Here is a 21650-nt window from a genome sequence, read left to right on the forward strand (position 1 = left end):
TCGTTAAATAACCGCGCGATCCGCGTTAGAACGTCGAGCGTTTCCCTCGTTGCACTCGACGAAGAAAGTGCATCGCGAGAAATTGGATCAGCTGGTAAAAGTGCGCGACGGAATTATATCGGACCGTCTGAATCGACGTGCTCTTCGTCGTCGTCGCCGTCGTCGAAAGTGAAAGCACGATCGTGTATTATAGCAAATTGCCGGATTATGCGCTGGCCCCGTCCGCAACAATGACAGCCGAATGATCCCCGGTGACCTTTACAACCCGTTAAATATCAAACGTTCCATGCACCACCGCTGCAACGAATTGCCGTCCATATTCGACGCGCAGGAGACGCGTTGCTGCGAGCCGACTTTAGCTCGATATCGAATATTTTCGTACGATGAGAAAGAATCGCTACTGTTATTCGCTGTGTAAGTCATTTGCCCGCGTGATCCCGATTACGCTAATCCGCGGTATTTTCGCCGACTTATTCGCAGAAACGAGAATTAATTAGACGCGCGAATTTTCTGTTAAGGCTCTCGTTGGTACTCTGAACGCCGAAGGAAATTTACGATTCCAGATGTTTATGTAAATCCACGCTTTCAGATATTATCTTATGAGGAAGATTTTATTTCGTAGCAAATGGATGTTCGTGCGATTTCCAGTTCTTGTAGACTGATTTTTATACTATAATTTCACGTTGAGAGATGGTTTGTAAGCGCATAAATTTAGTAAATTTTGTTTATTAGTTTATGCAGTAGTTGTGTGCAAGTTTGCAGTAGGTTCACCGTTAATCTTGCACGAATAAAATGAATTTTTGTTGCTCCGAATCTACGGAACTTTTATTCCGTTCGAAGTTAATGTTTTGTAACGTCCACTGACAGCGGTAAGTAATTAATTTCACTGAAAGAACAGTTTCATGCCGCACAAATTATAATACAATTCTTGATGCAGGTGATAAACTGTAGCTGCGGCTAGCAATTATCACAGATAAAGACCGCTTAAAAGCGTGGAATATTGCGGAAAGGATCGACAGGGCTTCTGAAGTCGTTAGCCCGTATGTTCATTTGTTTTACACAATTAAATGTTACGATAAGATTCCAGATACATAAAGCATCTAGACGTACCGCGCATTGCTAGACGATAATACAGGGTAATTAAACATAATTGATTGCTTTGAAATACGCCTGTGCACCGGGACTGTTCAATTATTCTCTTAATACACACGTACCTTATCAGAACAAAAAAACATAAAGTCGCTCTAATTTCGATGCCTCGAACGAATCAACAAAAATTACAGTGTAAACACTTCGCCCGATTCCTTTTGCCACATCGAAAGGAACGTAAAAAACAAACATATCTTAATTAGAACACTATACACTACATTCCACAGACATTTAAAAAAAAATTATAACTTTCCCTATATTTAATTTATACAACTCAGCGTGGAAAAAGACCTTCAAAAACCGTCAAACCATTAGCGATAAACCGCAATCGAAAATACGGTCGTGAAAGTATCAAAGGCGCGTATATCGAGCAACAAGTAGATAAAAGTGTTAATAACAAACAGTTATCGCTCGAAAATACATTGAAAAAACAACGGAACGTTGATTATGCACCACGCTCATAATACTAAGGTAACGAATCGATAAAAATAAAGACACCGCGATGCATGTGAAATGGAGCGAGAATAAATCACGGGTGACCCGCGTACCGCGGGAACGGGTTCACGGCTCCGAATCGGACGTGAAACATTGTAGGGGCTCGTGTGTCCATATTTGATTCTGGTCCCGGTGTAAACGGGCCGCGGCGTTGCGAAATCGGGGACCGGATCGTTGCACGAGGCGAAAAACATTCCAAAAACGAGTGAAAGCGCCGCCTCCCCGACGTCAGCGTTTCACCGCGCGCGCATGCTTTGCGAATACGCATTTCCCGTGTCGAGCAAATATCGTAATTGAGTAATCGCGTTTGATCGCGGGGATGGACCCGACGATGTCCCGTGCAATCGCACCGATTGCGCGTATCCAATCTCAGATCGACGGGGACGAGGGAGTTCGTTCGATCGGCCGGCCGACTCGCAACCGGCGCCGATACCGAACGTTGTCGTTACCTTTATCTTTATCGCGGTACGCTCGATGATTCAATTAACTCGTTTTAATCCGACTCCGACCCTCTACGATCGTAAACAAATTTCATAACGACCTGTTTCGGGCCGAGACATCGCGATCACCGGGCATATTGTTTTCTTTTCCTTCGTGAACCGCCGCGACTCTTTTTTCGCGAGATATCGGGTTTATTTGTGACTGATATCAGTCGTCGAGAAATTTATCAGTCGAACCTGTGTTCTTTTACATGAGATGTTCGGCTCTGTGACTGATGTTCTTTCTGGAGAAATTGTTTTCCCTGGGTTCGTCCAATCGGAGGTATTCTTTTAACGTGAGGCGACGGATGATTGGTTTTAGGAGATTTAGTAGAAAGCATAGTCACTTTATCTTACTTGTCTTATTCATTGCATTAATACTATATAACTTTCACTCGAAGTTTTCGCTCACTTGGCAGAGGACACTAATTTACTCGTTTCGAAATAAAAAACTGAATTTTTAATTGATTCCGGAGAAGTTACGATACTCTAAGGATAAGTCTAGCGGTTTCCTCTTGATAGCTTTGATATTCGCCAAGTACCCATTAAACTGATAAATTTCCGTCAACACGCCCGCGGGCGGTGAAAATTGTAACGACCTACAATAATACTCAGTACCGAGCTGCTGTACTGTCATTATAGCATTTATGTCATTTTGCGGCACAACGAAGATGAATGCCGCAGCATTCATGTTCGCGATCGTGTTAAGTGTAGAGGTCAGAATTATTTGTCAAGTATCTGTCGTCGCAATTATTTATCTAGCATCTTCCAAGAATATCAAAGACAATGAGGTATCAGTCGGAGCGAGTCGAACAATTCCGAAATCGAGCGCAGCGCTCGCGCCGCAAAGCTAACTGTTCCCGGGACGACTCGAAAAGCGGGACCACGGTAATTACCGCTAATCGTGACCGGCTAATTGCAACTAAATTGAAGCAACGAGATCCACGTGCTCGATCGTCGCCGCGGCGCGGACGTACACGATCGAAAGCAACGTACTTAGTTGCGGGCCGTGTTCGTGGCGCGATTAACATTGGCCGCGCGATACAAATAAGGTACCGTTGCGTTCGCCGCGCGCTGCATTCCACTGTCCCGACTCACGGATTGACACTGACGACCTGCATCGTCTAGAAATCGAAACGTGCCGCGTTTGCGAATACACTGTTGGCGGCGCGCGAAGCGGTACACCGCGCATCTCTCTTCCCTTCCTTTATCGAGACGCCGAGGATCCCTTTAGGATCCAGGATCCTTCGTCCGCGATGATCCCTTTTATTAGACTGCTCCTGAATTGCAGCAATCTATATATTTTAATTTCCTTGTTTGACCATCTCGCGGTGCAATGTCGTTGCAATGGTGGCTTCGAGCTTTGATATCTACAATTGAAAGGTGCACAGAATAACTTAATTATTCGAATAGTGAGAGATCGATACGTGGTTTTCTTCTTTTGCAGTACTTCAGGGTTAACGTTTTGAGCATCGACTCTGTGAAAAGTGTTCGTTGACGATATTCATTTGATTCATTTCTCTGTAAATTGAATTTAATTGGGGAAAGAAATAAAAGTTTCTGCTTTCTTTTTAATTATCGAATGAAATTTATATAGATTAACTGTAAGATTCTTGTGCGAGTACAAAAATAATTGAAAAGGTGATTGAGAAATTCTTAATAAAATATCCCTGTGATGGAGACGACGCGATTGAGTTACTTTCATAATTCTCGATTGAGAAGGAGTTTTATTTTTATTTTTTCGAGCGCGCAGGTATTATTTCGAACGCTCGGTGCATGGACCGGAGATTCTGTAACGATCGCAGAAGAAAAAGACACATTCCGAAATTGCATCATTCGAGTCAATTTTTCCCACAGAAGCGGCGGAATTGCGAAACTCGGCGAATAAGAGACCGGAAACTGAAAGGCGGTGCTCGAACCGCGTTAACGATCGTTTCGAAAACTGTGCTACGCCAATAGTGACTACATTCTTCCGATAATTAATAGTTGAACGGGATCGACAATTATCGTTCGTATTAAGTTGTTCCCCGACTGAGTTTTCGTGGTTTAAAGTCTGCGTGCAAAATCAGGCCCGTAATAACTCTCTATGAAACACACAACTGTAATATAATTCCTAGTAATGGATACATGATAGGTATTATACAATACTTAATCGGGAATAGTTAAAGATATGCAATTAGCGGTGAAAACACTGTTTGTTAACACTTTTACTTTGCCAGGGAAAGCGATATGTCTAAAATGAGTAATGAACTGTTAATTCAACGAGTTTGTGGTATCTATATTCATGTTTTCAACTTATCTATGTAAATAGAAATGTAGATGTTATTCCTGTTCCCGCGAGTTGTCTACAAAACGAACGAATTTTAAAATTGTCAAATATCACACTATCAAATTGAAGATTTTACTTCTAAATCTCCGTGTTTCCAAATTTCCAATTAGCTAATCAAATTTAAAAGAATCGTACACCTCATAAAATCCACAACCTGGCAACAGAACGAGCAGCAATTGAATCAAACATCCTTCCATTGAAATCCAGCATCCGAGAATCAATTGACAGAGATTTCCGCGACGTTTCCACAAAAATCATACGTCTAGTTATAAACCCCGGTGGGCCGCGATCAAAGTTGACTCACGCCGTAATCTCTGGCAATCTGTCGACGGGATGAGCAGCAACTGAATCAAATATCCGTCTATTGAAATCCAGCATCCGAGAATCGATTGACAGAGATCTCCGCGACGTTTCCACAAAAATCATACGTCTAATTATAAACCCCGGTGGGCCGCGATCAAAGTTGACTCACGTCGTGACTCATTTCTGTCTTTCCGGGTGTATGTGTCGTAGCAGAGACGCGGAGTCCTTCGCGGGCCGTTCTGCCCAAGATCCGCGGCCTTATTCGACGCCCGACGGTGGGGCCCCGGAGAGGCCTCCGCCAATTATCGGCCGAACAAACGAACGGACTACGATGGCCTTCGGTTATCTCTGGGTCAACCGAGACACCGTGTATCGATGTATCGACAGCGGTTCTTAGAACACCGAGGCTAATTGTAATTCAAATCCGAGTCCCCTTGGAGCTGGCTGTCGTGAGAGGCCACCGTTCAAGGTCCCCGGGAAGCTGTCCCCCGTCGAGATCTCGGGCTTCCACTGGCCTTGGCCACCGGAATCGAACGATAATTGCGCTTTTCACTCGCGGATCGGGCCACGATCTTATCGGGGATATTAAACGATCGTATTTCACGCCGCTGCCCGACGCACGAAACGGATCTAACGCGCGTAGGCGAGGCCAGAGTGCATCGGCTATGATCTACGGCCCGGCTCGCGATGGAAAACGCGCGCGCGCGTACTCGGGAACGTTCGCTGGGAGATAATAGATGCCGGCGATGAGTAACAGTGTAACAAAGGTCGTTGAATCCCTTTTGTTGCGCGGATCGAATCGAAAGTTCGCGAAAAGCGCGTTGCTCGCGCGATGCGTTAGCCGTGATATTTAGACGCTTCCGCTTTTCGTGTTTGATCTGGCGCGAAGATTAAAGAATGCGTGGTATATGGAAATTAAGTTAATATCCAAAATATTTGTGGAACGTTTGAATTTCATTGTTACTTGTTATTATGAATCTTGTAGTTCTTTCGTCTTCTTCATTCTTCGGCAAGATTTTAAGATGATCTGTCGCGATGATGGGTTACTTGGATTTTTCAAAGTATTCATTTGGTACCTTTGGTTTTATTTTATTCTCGAGCGACAAGAATAAACAGGAGAATAACTTTGACGGTCGGTTGTTTCAGATATGGCACAAACAGTGCTTCAAGTGTCAGGGTTGCGGAATGATCCTGAACATGCGGACGTACAAGGGGTTCAACAAACAGCCATACTGTGAGGCGTAAGTAAAATGGTCTTCTCCTTTTTTCCATTCTATTTTAACGCTACCGTGTTTACTCGAAACGAGCCAAGGTAAAAGGATTAACTCTGTGGAGAGTATAATTTCCAAGACATGTAACACAATTTTTTTTTCTGTCGAACGTTCTTAATTAGGGTCCGAGAAGAATTAATCGACTACTTTCAGTCTTCAAAAAAACACGTGATAAGATACAACATCCTCATACACCACCTTTATCAGTACCCACCGAAGGCGACACTCTTCTCTTTTTTTCACTGCGACCTTTCACATCATTATAGGTATCGGCGAGCCATAAAAACTTTAACCCTTCTCAGAGTAAAATTCCCGAGACACGAAAATCGTTTTTTTTATCGGGCATCGTTAATTGGAGGCTAAGAAAGATTAATTGACCTCCTATCTCCCCTTTTACAATTTTATTTTTATTCATCAGTTCCGTTGCTATCAATCAATTTCTATTATACATCAACGCGACCGATTGATTCTTTTCGTCGACGCGATAATCGCGATGCTCGCATCGTGCGCGCCGACGTGCCGTTAGAGTTAGGTTAACGAATTCACCAGTTAAATCTTAAACAGAGATTACGTTGCACGGGTCGCGAGTAAAACCGGCCGGTTCGTTGGTCGCGCGGGGCGGGCGATTCGCGTGTAACGTGGCTTTGTATAATTGTCCCGGCGAGCAATTCGGCGGCTAATAAACTGCAATTCGACGGGGTGCGCGCGTTGCCGCGGACGCCTGGGAGAAGGTCGGGACCGTTCGGCTGCGAGCGGTGTTCGCGAGCCTTCTGATAGTTAAACGCATGCCAGGCGTGTCGACGCAGCGAAAGCGAGCGGTCCTGCGGTCAGGATAATATACGGCTGTCGTAGCTTCGCGAGAGATCCTCCTTTTATCTCCGTGGTTCCTTTCAGTCGGCCGTGCGTCCTTGCCGCGTCCACGGTAGCGGTGCATCGCGCCAGCTAACAGTAACGTTTCCACCGAGAATCCAGGTGAAAGGATCCGAAAGTACCGCGAAGCGCTGGCCCGGACTGTAACGCTGGTCCGCGGGAAACACGCAGGCTGTTCTCTTCTTGTCTCGCACAATGGCACCGTGCCCATTTTTCATTCCTTTGGAAAAACGATTCGGCTGCTTTCCTGTCAACTTCTACTTCTTCTTTTGGAAGAAATCACTGGCATCGAATTATTTATGAACGTTACACGATTGCATTCTTTCAAACTAGGTTCTTAGGCGTAGAACCTTCCTGAGAATTAAATGTTTAACTCTAGAATTAACGACCAGACGAATTGAATTTTTAAATATTTTTGTGTAGACGGTTCGAGAATGTGTCTATTGAAGTTTCAATTGAAATATTTGGATCTACCTGATAATTCTAGTGTTTATAGCCTCCGCAGAAGCGATTCAAGCACTTCATTAACACCGTTACTCAACCATTGTTTATTTAAATCGTATGCGATACGATTAATCGGAGATAGTGATGTATCTCGCAAGAAAATTCGTCCTTGGAATGATCAAGAACCCGATCGAGCCGTATTCATCGACTCTCGCGCTTCGCGATGGAATACAAGAGAATCAAGAGTGGCTACGTTGTGGTTCTTCTGATTTCCTTGGAGATAAATTGTGTAACAAGTTCCACGAACCTTAATTACAACACCAATTAAGATAGAAAAAGAACGCTGTCTATTTTCGGCACAATGGAGGCTGGTTTCAAGGATGACAGATGGTCCGGCGTGTGAATCTCGCGACTCACGCCCAGAAAACGATTACGACACCGTCGCGAGTAGAAAGTTGAGGAAAATTAAAGTCGCTTTTGATAAGTATTGCCATTGAACGATCCTTTAATATCTTTTATCGCGGCTTCTGTTGCGGTCGCGACGTAAAAGCAACGCGACGCTTTCTACTTACACTTCTTCATTTGCCCGCCTAACAAGTACCTAGCTGCGGATCAGACAAAGTTGCCATTTCGCGACCGGCCGGTCCGGTGCGCGCGCAGGGATAATTGGAGGCCTCGCGTCGCCGCGTAAGGTAATGCGTTCTAATAACAAGCCGACGTCCGATAGAATATTAATGAACGAGCGATTCGATGATTTTATCTTATTTGTTGATTAACGCGGCATCCCCGCGCGCACGGAGACCGCACGACAGCCTATCATCGATCTTATTTTATCTCTATTCTTGTCGCGTGAAAAGTGTGCGACTCGCTTGACACCGTTATCGCGCGAAGTAATGATTATTGCCAGTCGTTTATCAGTTCGCAACAGGTTCACCGGGGAACGAAATCTTTGACCCCGATAGTTGAATCAATTGCCGGATCGATTATTCAACGAATACATCCGGGTCTCGGATAAATCACCGTCAGGCGATACTGTGGAATTGATATCGAGCTCTGTATCAATTTCGTGTCGCAGACGTAGAGCAAATTGTTTGACTACCTAGCAGAGGGCCGAGGAAGGAGCGTGTACAGTGTAACGCTACTTTGTGATTACCTCTGCACACTGGAACGATGTCGGTAAAGCAATACCTTCGCTTTCTCGATTCTTTCGAGTATCAGTGCGAAAGTAGTTGGATAACTTTACTAATTGAATTCCTCGTTTGTCCATACTTCGAGAATGTTGTCTATTCGATACTTACAGCCCAGAATGACTAACTTTCATTTTGTATTCTTCAAATTTTCATACCAGAATACCTAGTTGACGCTTAACGTCGTTAATCTCATCGATGATCTCTATTAACACTAAACCTACCGAGCACATTGACTTTTTGGAATGTCTATAGAAACTCCAAGATTGCACCTGTTGAAACTTCAATTGATTTACAGTTCATTTTCAGTATTGCCAGATCAATCTCTTTAATAATGTATTATAGAAACATATGTTATTTTATTAATAATTGCAAAAAGAAGACATCAGAAGTGTCTTTCTGACCCGCCTGGTTCTAGTGTTAATTGAGCATTCCAATTATCAAAACTTCTCTGTAGTTTATCAATGTAGCCTCAATGCTCGGTACCTTATAAGTTCAAACATCAAAATCGACTGACTCCAGTCGTTGGATTCCTTCGAATCGTAGAATCGATCGCTTGATCGAATCGCATCGTTCTGTATTTAAATGCTTTGGCGAAATTGATCGGTTTGGCGAATGAACGGGCCCGCTTTTTTGCCCGTGTCTCGTTCGATGTCTAAATAAGGCGTACCGGTCCACCGTTCGTCGACAACTTAATTCACGAGCCGGGAATAATCAATTGATCGTGGTTTCACGCGTTGCCCCGGCGATCGGTATGCAACGTTTCGCCGTGAAGCTGGTCCGGTGACTCGCGGAGTATTCCGGGCGAGCATCTGCGATGACGAAACCCCTTCGTCGCGTTTCGAATCAGCATTTCTCTTCTCTCGCGTAATTCGCCGCGTAACCGTGCGGCCATTCACGGCCGGAAAGATTCTTCTCCGTAACGAGGCAAGAGATGAACGGTTCACGGAACCTCTTTGTACTTACGTGCAATTGTCAGAATATTAATATCGCTGGAATGAGATAATAGTGATGCTTGAGTCACGTCCGTGTGGCGTGTAACATTTTTAGTGAAAGTGGTCGGCGTTAACCGCTTGGGTCGAAATTCAATCGACGACCGCGTGGACCATCTGTGCTCATTTTATTTACATAACACTTAATTGAAAAGAATCTCCGATAAAATAAGAAATGTACGTGATTTACGAGCCTACACCAGTATAACAGTACACTGCATAAAATAAAGCACAACTACGAACAGAGAGTTGTTGAAACTTTCAGCTTGAGATTGCGATCGCGTGTGAGAAAGGTCTTTCAAGTTGAGCGGTTACACTGTGAAAGCTTCTTCAATAAAAAGGACCTCTTAAATACATTTTAAAATGTTCTCCATTTATAATATACATTATATTTACTTACATCGTAGACAATATAAAATTATACGACTAATATAACCATAAAATTTCATTTATCCACAGCGTGATTTTTAATATGGAAGTATAGTCGATTCAGCGAACTATCCTTATAATTTCATAATGCAATTCGCAATCGCTACATCGAAGATACAGAAACACTCTACAATTCGTTAAAAGGAGAAAGTATCATTTCAAAGAATAATAGACCGCGCGTCGTGTTTTGCCGACTACGAAAAATTCAATTCCCAAGGATACAATTCACATTGCCGGAAACGCGGCTTATAACAGCTTAGCTCTTTCCCGTGGAAAAATGGATTTACCAGGAATTGTTTTCCGAACGTATACCACTGGAAATTGATTAGCTCCGGCAGACCGGAGTGTTCGAAGGTTTCACGAGCGGTAAGCCCCGCGAATTACGGGAGATCAAGAGGTTCGTATTCCGCGGCAGAAGCCAGCCGGTGCATGTGTCAGCAATGCGTATCGAATCAGACGAGATGGGCCGAATAAGCAAAGCAGAACACGTGTGAGTCGTGAGATTCATTCATTCGTCTGGGTAGCGCGCCCCCTCGACGCCCCGCCGGCACCCTCGCCTTCATTTCCCTTGCTCTTTATCTTCCCCCTTTCTCGCGTCTGCTCATCGTTCATTTAATTTTTATATGCCCGTATGTACGGGCTGTGACGCGACGCACGGTTACTCGATCGACCTCTTTCGTGCACCGGTCGAAAACCTATAAAAAAAACTTAGAATTCATTCTTCGAGAATCGATTTTACGCGTTTGAAAATTCTTTCATTTGTCGTAGAAGGAAACTTTAAATGTTACGTACCACTGTTGATTTTCTATTTAACCCTCTATAGAGTGTGATTTTGAAGTCGTATATCAATATATTGGCATCTTGTTGATTTATTTGATTTTGCATAGCAAAGTGGCGAATACAATTCAGTAATTAATTGACTCAATCTTTTATACGCTCAGGCGTGAGTGATCAACATTGTAATTTCAAAATTATAAGGTATTTTTAATATAAGTATTAAGAACATTGAGTATATCGTAAATCTGCATATACCGGTTATATTTGTTAATTTTATACTATATACATTTTCTTATAGTCACGACAAAAATTCGGGTTGTAAAAGATTAATACCGGTTTTGTTTTTTCCTGTGTTTTAAGTTCAGTTATGCGAAGCTTCGATCAACTATCAATCAAATGACTGGTTTCGATTTGTTTGTTTCGCACTTATCGATATCTAAAAAGCATTGAATATTCGAAATGATCTTGGAATTAAATAGTTTCATTCGAATACTATAATAAATCCCTAAAGAAACTGAAAATAATTTATTGTTACAATTTTTATAGTAATTACGTATTAACCATATTAAATGCTCGGTAGTTCTAACGTTAATTTATGTGGACTTATTATTAAGGATTGATATAATGCTTATTGTATTCTTACGTTACACTGACAAGAGTTTCAGTTCTGGAAGAAGAATCTCTAAATTTCTAAATTACGCGACGAAGATCCTTGGGACGCGAGTTCCGCAGGATCTTCGGAGTACCACTTTCCAGACTTCCTGGTTCACGTTCTCCACGATTCAGTCCAAGCGTCATCGATGCGAACGACCTCGTTTCCCTTCCACCAGACGTTTCCCACGTCGTTGACCCGCGAAAACTATTTGAATCAAGCGAGACAGTCTCCTGTGGATGCACAGTCCATTGAATTAATGCCTTCTGCGTCGAAACCCGAAGTTTACCACTTCCGTAACATAATTTGATATTTGTTAATCTATTCGCGTTTCATGTTTCTTCGCTATCATGGGAAAATTTATCGTTCATCCTCAACGCATTGAACAGTTGAATCTTTCAGTGTATTACAATTATATTTTTACAGCATACATTAATTCACAATTATATTTACATGCTATTTAATTAATTTACAACTAAATCTTCCAAGTATCTTGAATCCAAGGGAATGCAACGATTCATAGCTACCGTAAGACCAAAGAACTCTGCTTATAATCAAATTATATTTGAATTCGAAAATAACGATTACCATTTATGAAAAACTCATCTTAGTTTCCTTGACTGATACGAAATTCTTTATTCGCGTAATGAATTGTCTTATATGTGTCGCGAAACACCGACTGACTTGTCCGTGCCAGTGCTCCAGTGATTCTCTCCGCGTCCGGCGAACAATCAGGATCCAAACGGTAAGAATCATCGCAGCACAGTGTTCTGTTGTTGCTTACAAATGCGCGTGGACACTTGTTCCGGGTTGCCAGCTGACCTACGTGCGCTGAATTAAGCAGTTTAGCCTATGGCAAAAGGTAACACGTGTTCCGCTGGTTTTGCTCGGCCGACGATCCTCCTATCTTTAATCTACCCTCTGCACAGGATTTCTGTCGCTATAATATTCAGTATTACGGTACGCGAAACAGATAATTCTAAGTCACATTCCGTTTCCAAGTATTACCGTGTAAGAACATAATTTTCTAATGAAACCACACTTTAAGAACACGTATCGTATCTTTCATCTAAAACATTGTCAATATTCAAGAATAGTAATTCCACAAATTACTTGTCATTATAAAACAGAAATAATCATCATCAAAAATCATCTGTCCCGTGATAGTCAACACTAGAACTACCAGGTGGGTCAAAATGACCCACTTATGATTTCTTCTTTTCCCACTTATTGAAAAAGCAACGGACAATTCTCTAAAAACACTGAAGAAGTCAACTTAGCAACGTGCAAGCAGAATCGCAAATCAATAAAAACCACAACAGATGCACCCTTGGAGTTTCTACAGAAAAACTTCTAGTTAATTTGACTCCTCGGCAGTTCCAGTGTTAAATGTTCTTGATATTTCATTAATATTTCATTCTCAGTTACCACCTATATCCTATTCACACACGACGCACACAAACAAAACCCCCATTGCAGTGCTGTATCGTTTGCATTTAACGAGGTAGTGTGTACACCTTTCCCTACGTGAGTTTGCACTTCCCGAGGGAGTTCGTAAACTCAACGTGCATTTCTCAAGGAAGCGTACACTATATCAATGCGTACCCTCGAGATTGATAACAGCATAACTCGTGTCTGCCTCATCTTACGGACACAGATTTATCAGTTTCCTGCTCGGTAGGGCGACGATCGGGGCACGAGCCTATCACCGACAGATTTTAATAAATCCCCGGGAATGATGTCATCCTCGAGGCGGATCGTCATCGGTTCACCACGGAATGAGTCACTTCCCCTCGTTCCTCTCCGTTCAGAGTACGTGGCCGGACGGGCCGTGCAACGCGTGCGGTTCACCTCAAGCAACGATAAACGTTTTCTAATTATTCGCCGAGCCGTTCCCGTCCGCGTTGCACTGCGCCGCGCCGGTTTCGCAAAATTTCGCGGGAAAAGACATCGGACACCGTCCGCGGTTTTCGCATTCTCTTTCTCTTCTGTTTCCGTTCATTTTTTCCCCATTTCTTTCCCTGCCCCTGTCCCCGCTTCTCGTTCCTCGTCCTCTCGGCTAGAGACACGCGCTTCCGCCGACGGTAACTCGGGCAAAAAATGTGACGATTAGTGTAATAAGACACGGCAGGCCTTTGAGAACAAAATCCGAGGCGGAGGGAAACCCGAGAACCGTAAAACGCGCCGGTCATTACGCGTGGTACACAACCTTCTCCGGAGCGGTTCTGAAACGAATCAAATATATTTTCTTTCCCCCTTTTTTTTTTTAATAACGAGATACACCGGCCGATCGTATCGGACACATTCAGCTAATTATCATTTTCATGGTGGGTAGCTGTTGCGGAGCGCGGCACAATCGGCTGTTTAATTCATTTCTGCGTTTCCAGTCACTTTATAAACTACTGATTTACGATTTCCTTCGGCCGCTTCTTAACCGTAGAGTAATTGCGGACGTGAAAATCAGGCACGAGGAGAACGGATAGACCGGGTTAATTAAATTCGCCGAGCTTTCCTCGGCTAACCGGCGACTACGCGGAGATCGGGGTCTTGTTAACTTGGTCTCGTGCGAGGTATCTGATCAATAGAGCGGAGACAACATTTAGAGGAAAATATTTCGCAAATCGTTGATTCTTTTCGTTGCTCTTGTTAACCGCGCCGCGGAATGCAGATACGACTGTTTGCGTAAGCGTCGAGTTTACACGCGCATTGTGTTGGTAGATACGCGTGTACCTCCGTCGTCGTGTATGGAATTCGTCGGAGTGATAAGAGTGATATAATCGAGCCGAAGACACCGCTAATGAGATAATGGATCTTTATGTAACGTCTTTCAGAGATAATTCTCTGGTGTACTTGTATGGCTATCAATTTACTTAACAAGATCAATTTACCACCGTGAAATTCTGAAAAGAGACGACTAAGGATCTACAAAATTCCTTACCATAAACTACATTTAACCCATATGAGTCTCGTTCAATCCGCATCGATCGAAGCCGAACAATATTTCACCTTTCAGAATATTCACAGGGAATCCACTTGCCGCATAATTAGAAAAGAAAGTAGTCTCGCGAGGATATTATGAAAGGAGTCGTAAAGAAAAGGTGTAGGAACAAAGGGGTCAAGAAAAAACGTCTCCCGGAATGATCGATCAGACAGTCTCCATTAGCATAGAATCAAGCAGCATTCTAAACGCAGGTCCCAGGCGGAATATCGAAGTAACGGTGATCCGTTCGCGAAAGATAACGACCGTTGAGGCCCCGAGGTCGAGCGTGCACACGTGAGAAACGAAAACGAAGGAAGAAAACGGGCCGGAAGCATCGCCGTCTGTCGCCGTCGCAGTTTTAACTTGGAGCAATTTAACAGCTAGTAGTAAAAGGGGGTGGCCAGCGTAGCGTGACCCGGCTCCGCGCGGCTACGGTGAACCGACCTTGTCCCACAATGCACCTCCGAACCCCACCATGGTGCCCACGGCCTCCCGGCTGTATGTAATTTTACAACCCTGTGTCACACGGCGTCTGCTCCGCAACCGGCGCGACGCGACGCGACTCGACGCGGCGGATTGCGCATTACAAGGATGCTGTTGAAGGCAATAATGCTCTTTTTGGAGCCGTTCGAGACGCCGAGTCGGCTTACACTCCCTCCCAGAAGTATTGGCTCACTCGCCCGCCGATGTTTTGCTCAGATTATGTTCTCTGAATCACTTTCATTCACTCGTATAATCTATACTGCTCGGATGTTCGCCGAATAACGTGCACTTGCAATTGGAGCGATTTTTCTAAGGGTTCTCTTTGAAATCTCTTTCGTGTTTCGAAACGGATCGCGACACTCGGGGACAATTGCGGATCGATTCGTTACGGTGTAAAACGTTGGATTATTTAACATTCTTCGAACCGCGAGATTAAGATTGAGTTTCTGTGGATTTCAATATTTGAATGTTCTCTTATGGATTAATTTGTAGCGAAACGAGGAAGACAGAACTTTTCGTCTGTGAAACTGTGATATCGTAGCATTCAGCTTTCCCGGTGTAAACGGTGCTTAAACGAGCGCCCGCGCGATTCTCATTAATCCGGCTCGGATTGAGTTATATTTGCGGATCAGACACGCGATTCGTACGGATACTGTAAATGGGGAACGGCGCGAGGCAGGGGTGGAATTTGTTTATGAGACGTTAATTGCCGTGGAGTATGCAACACGACACTAGGAAGTGGCCGGCGCAACGATACAGGCGTTGATTAGTATAATTAAGACGGCGTGTTTTCACCATCGTTGGAAATTCTTATGGTTTATCGTGGATCGACCGCGTCGCGCATGAACTGGAACAAAACAGCGTTAATTAAAACACGCCGGCGCGGCGGTCGTATGAAAGAAATCCTTTGTGATCCGACGAACGGATCCGGCATTGTCGGACGAGCGGCCCGCGCGAACATCGATCTCGATCGTCGGTTGGCAGAGCTTTCGCGTAATGGAACGTGAAACGCGCGAGCAAATGGCCCGGCTAGATACATAAATCGTTAGCGTTATGGGCTTTAAACGTCTGAATATCGGCCTAAGCAGCGAAACCGGACGCATTATGTCGACGCGTGAATTTACGTTCGCGTACAATGTACCCAGGCTCCGCGACAATTAGTGAACCGTTTGTCTCGAGTTCCTCGATCAATGAAATTAGTCTATGCGAACTATGATCGATAAATCGGCTAAAACAACGATGTTTCTTTAACACGTTGACCGCCACGATGACCACTATTGACCGGAGTTTCTAAAATGCTTGAAAACAATGAAATAAAGAACACTGATGTTGAATCAAGACGTTCGATAACGCAAGTAACTGAATAATATTGTAACTCAAAAGTTATGATACCAGACCATTAATAACCAATTTCAATACCTTCGTTACGAAAGAACAAGTAATGTATAAAACGTTCAAAATTCTCGTGGCTTATGATATTAAGTTTGTCGAAATTTGAATTGATATTTTAACTCTTTGAAGATTCTTTGAAGTACCATTTTCATTGAAGTTTCACTTGAAGAGTAGTATTGAAGGAGTGTTAGTATCGACGTAATAGAATTATTGTATGCTACGTGAACGTTGTCTTAAGAAAAAGTGAGAAATATACCACCCAGGATGTAGAAGGTTAAAAGATTAATTCGACGAAACGCGATTAAAGGGAATTAAACAGAATGTGTATTACTCAGGATTCTGTTTTTCCGGTGGGTAACGTGAAGCTTCGAAGCTTTGATCGCGCAATGTAACGCAAGAAAACGCGGGATTTAATCCCCAGATTAATCCCGACGGGGGTCGAACGTCCACGCGCCCGACGCGTGAATTCCCGCCGGTATGCGCGTCCGTCGATATTTTTAAGCGATCCACGGATCAACCGGGAAAAACCGGGAATCTCGTTTCGGCCTTCGCTGGAATTCGAGTAATGCGGTCGAAGTAGGGTTTCTGTTCCGTAGGTAGGACGCGCGGCGGCAAGTTCCGAAGCCATTCGCGACTTAACCGCAGTAACGGAATCCAATAAGACCAGTCTCGGAAAAATTTCTCCAGCGAGACGTCACTGGAAAAAGGAGACCTTGTGGTTCTTTGGCTGGCGAACGATACCTGTTCCATTACGCACGCGCGCACGCGCTGCGTCTCTAGTAATTACGCCATTTTGCAATCGATTCTCAGGACTCCTCCTTCTGTTTGCCGCGCAACGTATTTTCCCGTATCATTCGGTAAATCGAGCTCTTTGCTAAATCCTCTTAACGCCGTTAGATTCTTGGTTTTTCTGTTTCGAACGTTTCGGCGCTGATGGTATTCGAATTTTTTCGTGGATCGTTGAAAGAATGCTTGATATTGTGGAACTCCTGTTGATTCTTTGATTCGTGGATCCTTGGATTCTTCGATTTTCTGATTCTTGGATTCTTGGACTCTTTTACTCTTTGACTGTTTGATTCTTGGATTCTTGAATTCTTGAATTCTTGGATTCTTGAATTCTTGGATTCTTGGATTCTTGGATTCATGGAAATCGTTGCGGTCTTCTGTTGATTTTCTCAGGGAGTTTGAAGTTGATTTGCAAGAATCAAACAGGTTATATTGATACTTTGATAACTCGAGAGGGAGGCCGGTGCGAAAGTATCATGGGAATGTTTGATTTGTATCGTATTTAAGAATTCTCAAATTCTTCGAATCTTCATGGAGACCCCTCACGATCATAACTGGGACTTAATTATTATTGAAAGCTTCTGAACGGCGAGTACCTACATTTCCAAGTGATCTTTTAAACCTATTGATGGCTCAAAGCTATATTTTCTCAAATTCCTTAACTTTGAATACCTCAGAGTAATTTCAAGTCTTAGATCTCCCATGAACCGTGTTTTAACCCCTTATCCTATAATATCATATCAGACTCGCAATGAAAATTTTCAAGACGATTCAACAAGCATACATATCACTCGATTCTTGCAAATTCAAAACAAATATTATTCTTCTGTTATCGGCTATTATCCTCCACAGCAAACACGAACATCGAATACCTAGAACTTTCCTCTGTTTCCAACAAATTACTGATAACAAAGAAGTTGTACCGATGTCGGTTGAGAAATAAATCACAGGGCAAGGTGTTAACACTAGAACTACCAAGCACTTCAACCGATTTTTCAAAATTCCTTTATAAAACTTCTATCTGTGTATTTATTAAGATTCTAATTGCCATATATTTCAGTATAAGTATTACTGAATCAACTTCTTTAACGATTTCTCACAGAAGCATCTATACCTTTTCAGTAATTCTAACAGAAGAAATGAAGAATGGATCATTTTGCCCCACCCGGTAGTTCTAGTGTGAAGGAAACCCAGCTCCCGAATGCGTTTAACAACGCTCGGCTCGGATAGGCGGCTGGAAAGTGCTCGAAAAAACGAATGAAACAATCGTAAAATGCTAACGACGAGGAACGCGAAATGTCACGGGTCACGCACTGCACCGATATCGAACACGAAATAACACGTTTGCGGGACGTTCGTCCGCATTCCGTTTCATTTATGCATCCTCGAGCGCCGCGCAGCGCAGCGCCGCCGAGCTCGGCCGTGCAGCTGAACTTCGAAACGGCAAGCTCCGGAGAGAGGAAGAGGGTACAGGTACGGGTAGTCCTCTCGAAGCTCGTTCGATTTCCATATGCTCGAACGTGGAAGCGATTCCGTATCGATCCCTGCGACGCCGTTCTCTCCCGCGCGGGACGATAACCAGGTGCAGCTGCACTATCAACCGCTCCGCGCCGCACGGTGCATCTGTCCGGCTCGGCGCACGCATATTCGCGCGATTCGATAAATCACGCTCGCCCGCTATCGCCGGTTGTAAACAGCTTGTAATCCAAGGAAGCTTTTGTCGACGATCATACGATACGCTCCGCCGTGACCTGATAACGGCCGACCTGGTATTTATAGACGGGAACCGCGAGTTCACGGAGACGCGCGATTCTGTCGCGGAACAATATCCTCGCGGCTTTGTCGTCGTGTTTGTTGGTACATCGAGTAATTGCGATTAGATACATTGTTGAATATTCAATTCGACTCTTGGTGAAACGTTATATACAGGGTGAGGCACTTAACCCTTTGCACTCGAGCGGCGCCTTTCGATCGCCGTTTGATTCGACCGAACAAAATGATCAAATTTAGAATTCAATATCAAATTTTATACAATGTACCGACATATAGAACATCGAAATAAACTGGTTCTGTCACTTAATTTATACAAGGTATTTCTTTATGTTAGTTGTAAAACATATCATTGATATTTAATCAGAGAATAATGAATATTTTTTGAGAAAAATGTTCCCGAGTGCAAAGGGTCAAAACCGGCCACCTGAATAACTTGGCTGTTATTGGTGATAGGAAAAATAAATCAACGCTGCTTAACCGTTTCCACAAATTAAATTATTTTCCATCATAATTGGCTTAACCCAGACCACGGATGACCTTTACACTAGGTCATTGTATTCGTCTTGAAATACTCTATCAGAATGTACGTAAAAAAATATACCGTTCCATATAAAAAAAAACCAGAGATGACCTTCATATCTCCATCACGCCTCGACCTATCAAAAAACTAGTGACATCGGATGATCAGCCCCTCGATACCAAATAATTTTGGCCTGATGCATTTTTCCCTATTACTGATAGCAGCCAAGATATTCAAGCGGCTGGTTTTAAGTGCCTCACCCTGTATAGTCGGATGATGTTACAGTTTGAAAATAAAATAAAATTCACCGTACGATAATGAAGTTCGGTAACATTGTTCTGCGATATCCTGTATCATTGTCGATATATGGCTAATATCAAGGTTTTTGGGAATTAGGAAAGATTCGATGACTTCGCTGTCGCATATATGGACGCATCGAGTGATATTGATTAGGAATATCGTGGAGTTTAATGATAAAAAGTAACTATAAATTAATTTATAATTAGAGTCGATATACGATTGCCAATATCAAAGTTCTAAATTAGCAAATTAGGAAAGATTGTTTCGATGACCCGGAAATAGTTCGAAGATTTTCGATGTCACGCGAGCGTCAAGTTTGTGTTCCGTATATCGATTGCAAATAATATCCTGTTAGAGGCCGGCGCGAATTTTCTCGGTGCAACAGAGACGCGATGCAAACGCGACAAATCGCTGGCCAGTTACCCTTTCATCGCGGCTCATTGGGTTTCCCTCGGCTGGTTTTATTAGATATGCATCGTATGCAAATCCGCATAAGAATGCAGCGAGAGTTCAAGTGTATCTGCGACAGAGCGTTAACGAGCGAGCAGCGGCGAACTGATTAGTCATTGCATTACCACGCGTCGTATAAATTATATTCCGCCGTTTTATGAATCACGGGGATCGGTTCGAGCGCACGATACATACCCACGCCGAGCTTTTTGCCTCTCTTCTCTTTTTCATTTTCGTCCCTCTTCCTTTTTGTTTCGAACCGATTCAACGTGCGCGCACCGCACGCACGCACGCACGCACGCACGCACGCACGCACGCACGCACGCCCACGCGAGTTTTCACGTGCGAATTCATTCACCTGATGATCGGGTTCCGCGTCTCGCCGTCGTCGCGCAGCGGGAATATGTATTTAATAATCCAATTTGGTCGTAATGGCATTTAATCGATCGATCGAGTTCGATTTCGAGGTCGTCGACCTGGCGGATCGTTCGTGTCGGTAGACGACGCTCGAATTCACTCGAAACCGCTGTTCATTGGTTTTCCTTTCTTCGGGAGTCGGCGGTCGCGCGGAAAGAATTTTCTCACCGATAATTCTCCCGGTGATTGGAACACGCCGGTTAATTAAATGTTCTTTTTTTTTGAGAAATTAGAATTGCATAGCAGATCACGCGAATGTATGCAAATAGTCCTGATTCGAAGCTTGATACTGTATGGGATCACCGTCGAGTTGATATATTTATTACTTATGCGGAGTTCAGGTAAAAGTCACGCATAAATACGTTGCGAGTGATCTGACGTTAATGGGGAAACTCACCTATAACTTAATTGTAACGTTTCCATTATTAACAGGATTTCATTTTTACAAGTGGCAGCACTTAGCATTAACTATCCGACAGACCCATAAAAGTCAATTAGCTGCAAGTGTGGAAATGTTAATCGCTGCACTAAACGTTAACAGCTTAAGCGATTGTAGCCAAAGAATTCAAGTCTCTAAGAAAAAAGAGGCTACGTAAATCTTGCATTCGAACGGCAACGAAGAAACAATGGTGACACGTGAAAAAGCGTACATATCCAATTCAAATTATCTTATTGTTAGACGCAGGATTGCTATCTTAAAACGGATTCTATATAAAAGAACAACTACGTAATGTGCTACTAAATTAAAGCATTTCAAAACTCCGTTCACTCTCGAAAATGGAAAGTGTGTTCCAAATTGAACTGGATTCGAGTTCGCAGCATTCTGTTTTCAAAGACGTGCGAGAGATCGTAGCAAACTTCGGACAGGTAACAGAACAATGACCGAGCCACGGTGCACTTCTATCGATTAAATGTCACCAGTTCGCGCGTCGGTGCTGCATCCGATGCAGCCGGGAATTCGATCCCAGTGCGAAATAAAGCGCGGACGGGAAGTATTCTAGGTATAAAATGGCGGCGCTATGTAGGAGCAGCGCGGTGTTCCGCGAGGCGGGCCGACAAAAGGCCCAAGTGTACACCTATTATTCGTACACCGCGCAACAACGCGTTACGTAACACCGCTGGCACAATTACCGGCTGGTAGACAACGTTATGGTTACCGTATATGGGAAACG

The 21650-nt window shown here is 43.6% G+C and overlaps 1 protein-coding gene across 2 annotated transcripts in view; it reads left to right on the forward strand.

Annotated features, from left to right (window-relative positions):
- The window catches only part of LOC116426940 (LIM and SH3 domain protein F42H10.3), a 42599-nt gene that overhangs the window by 8138 nt on the left and 12811 nt on the right, over positions 1–21650 (forward strand). For both annotated transcript variants that reach the window (XM_031976653.2, XM_031976654.2), the window contains exon 2: positions 5902–5996. In XM_031976653.2, coding sequence (XP_031832513.1) covers positions 5902–5996 — 95 coding nt within the window. The remainder of the gene's footprint in view (positions 1–5901; positions 5997–21650) is intronic.

This window comes from Nomia melanderi, chromosome 2, assembly GCF_051020985.1.
Source record: "Nomia melanderi isolate GNS246 chromosome 2, iyNomMela1, whole genome shotgun sequence".
Taxonomy (NCBI): domain Eukaryota; kingdom Metazoa; phylum Arthropoda; class Insecta; order Hymenoptera; family Halictidae; genus Nomia; species Nomia melanderi.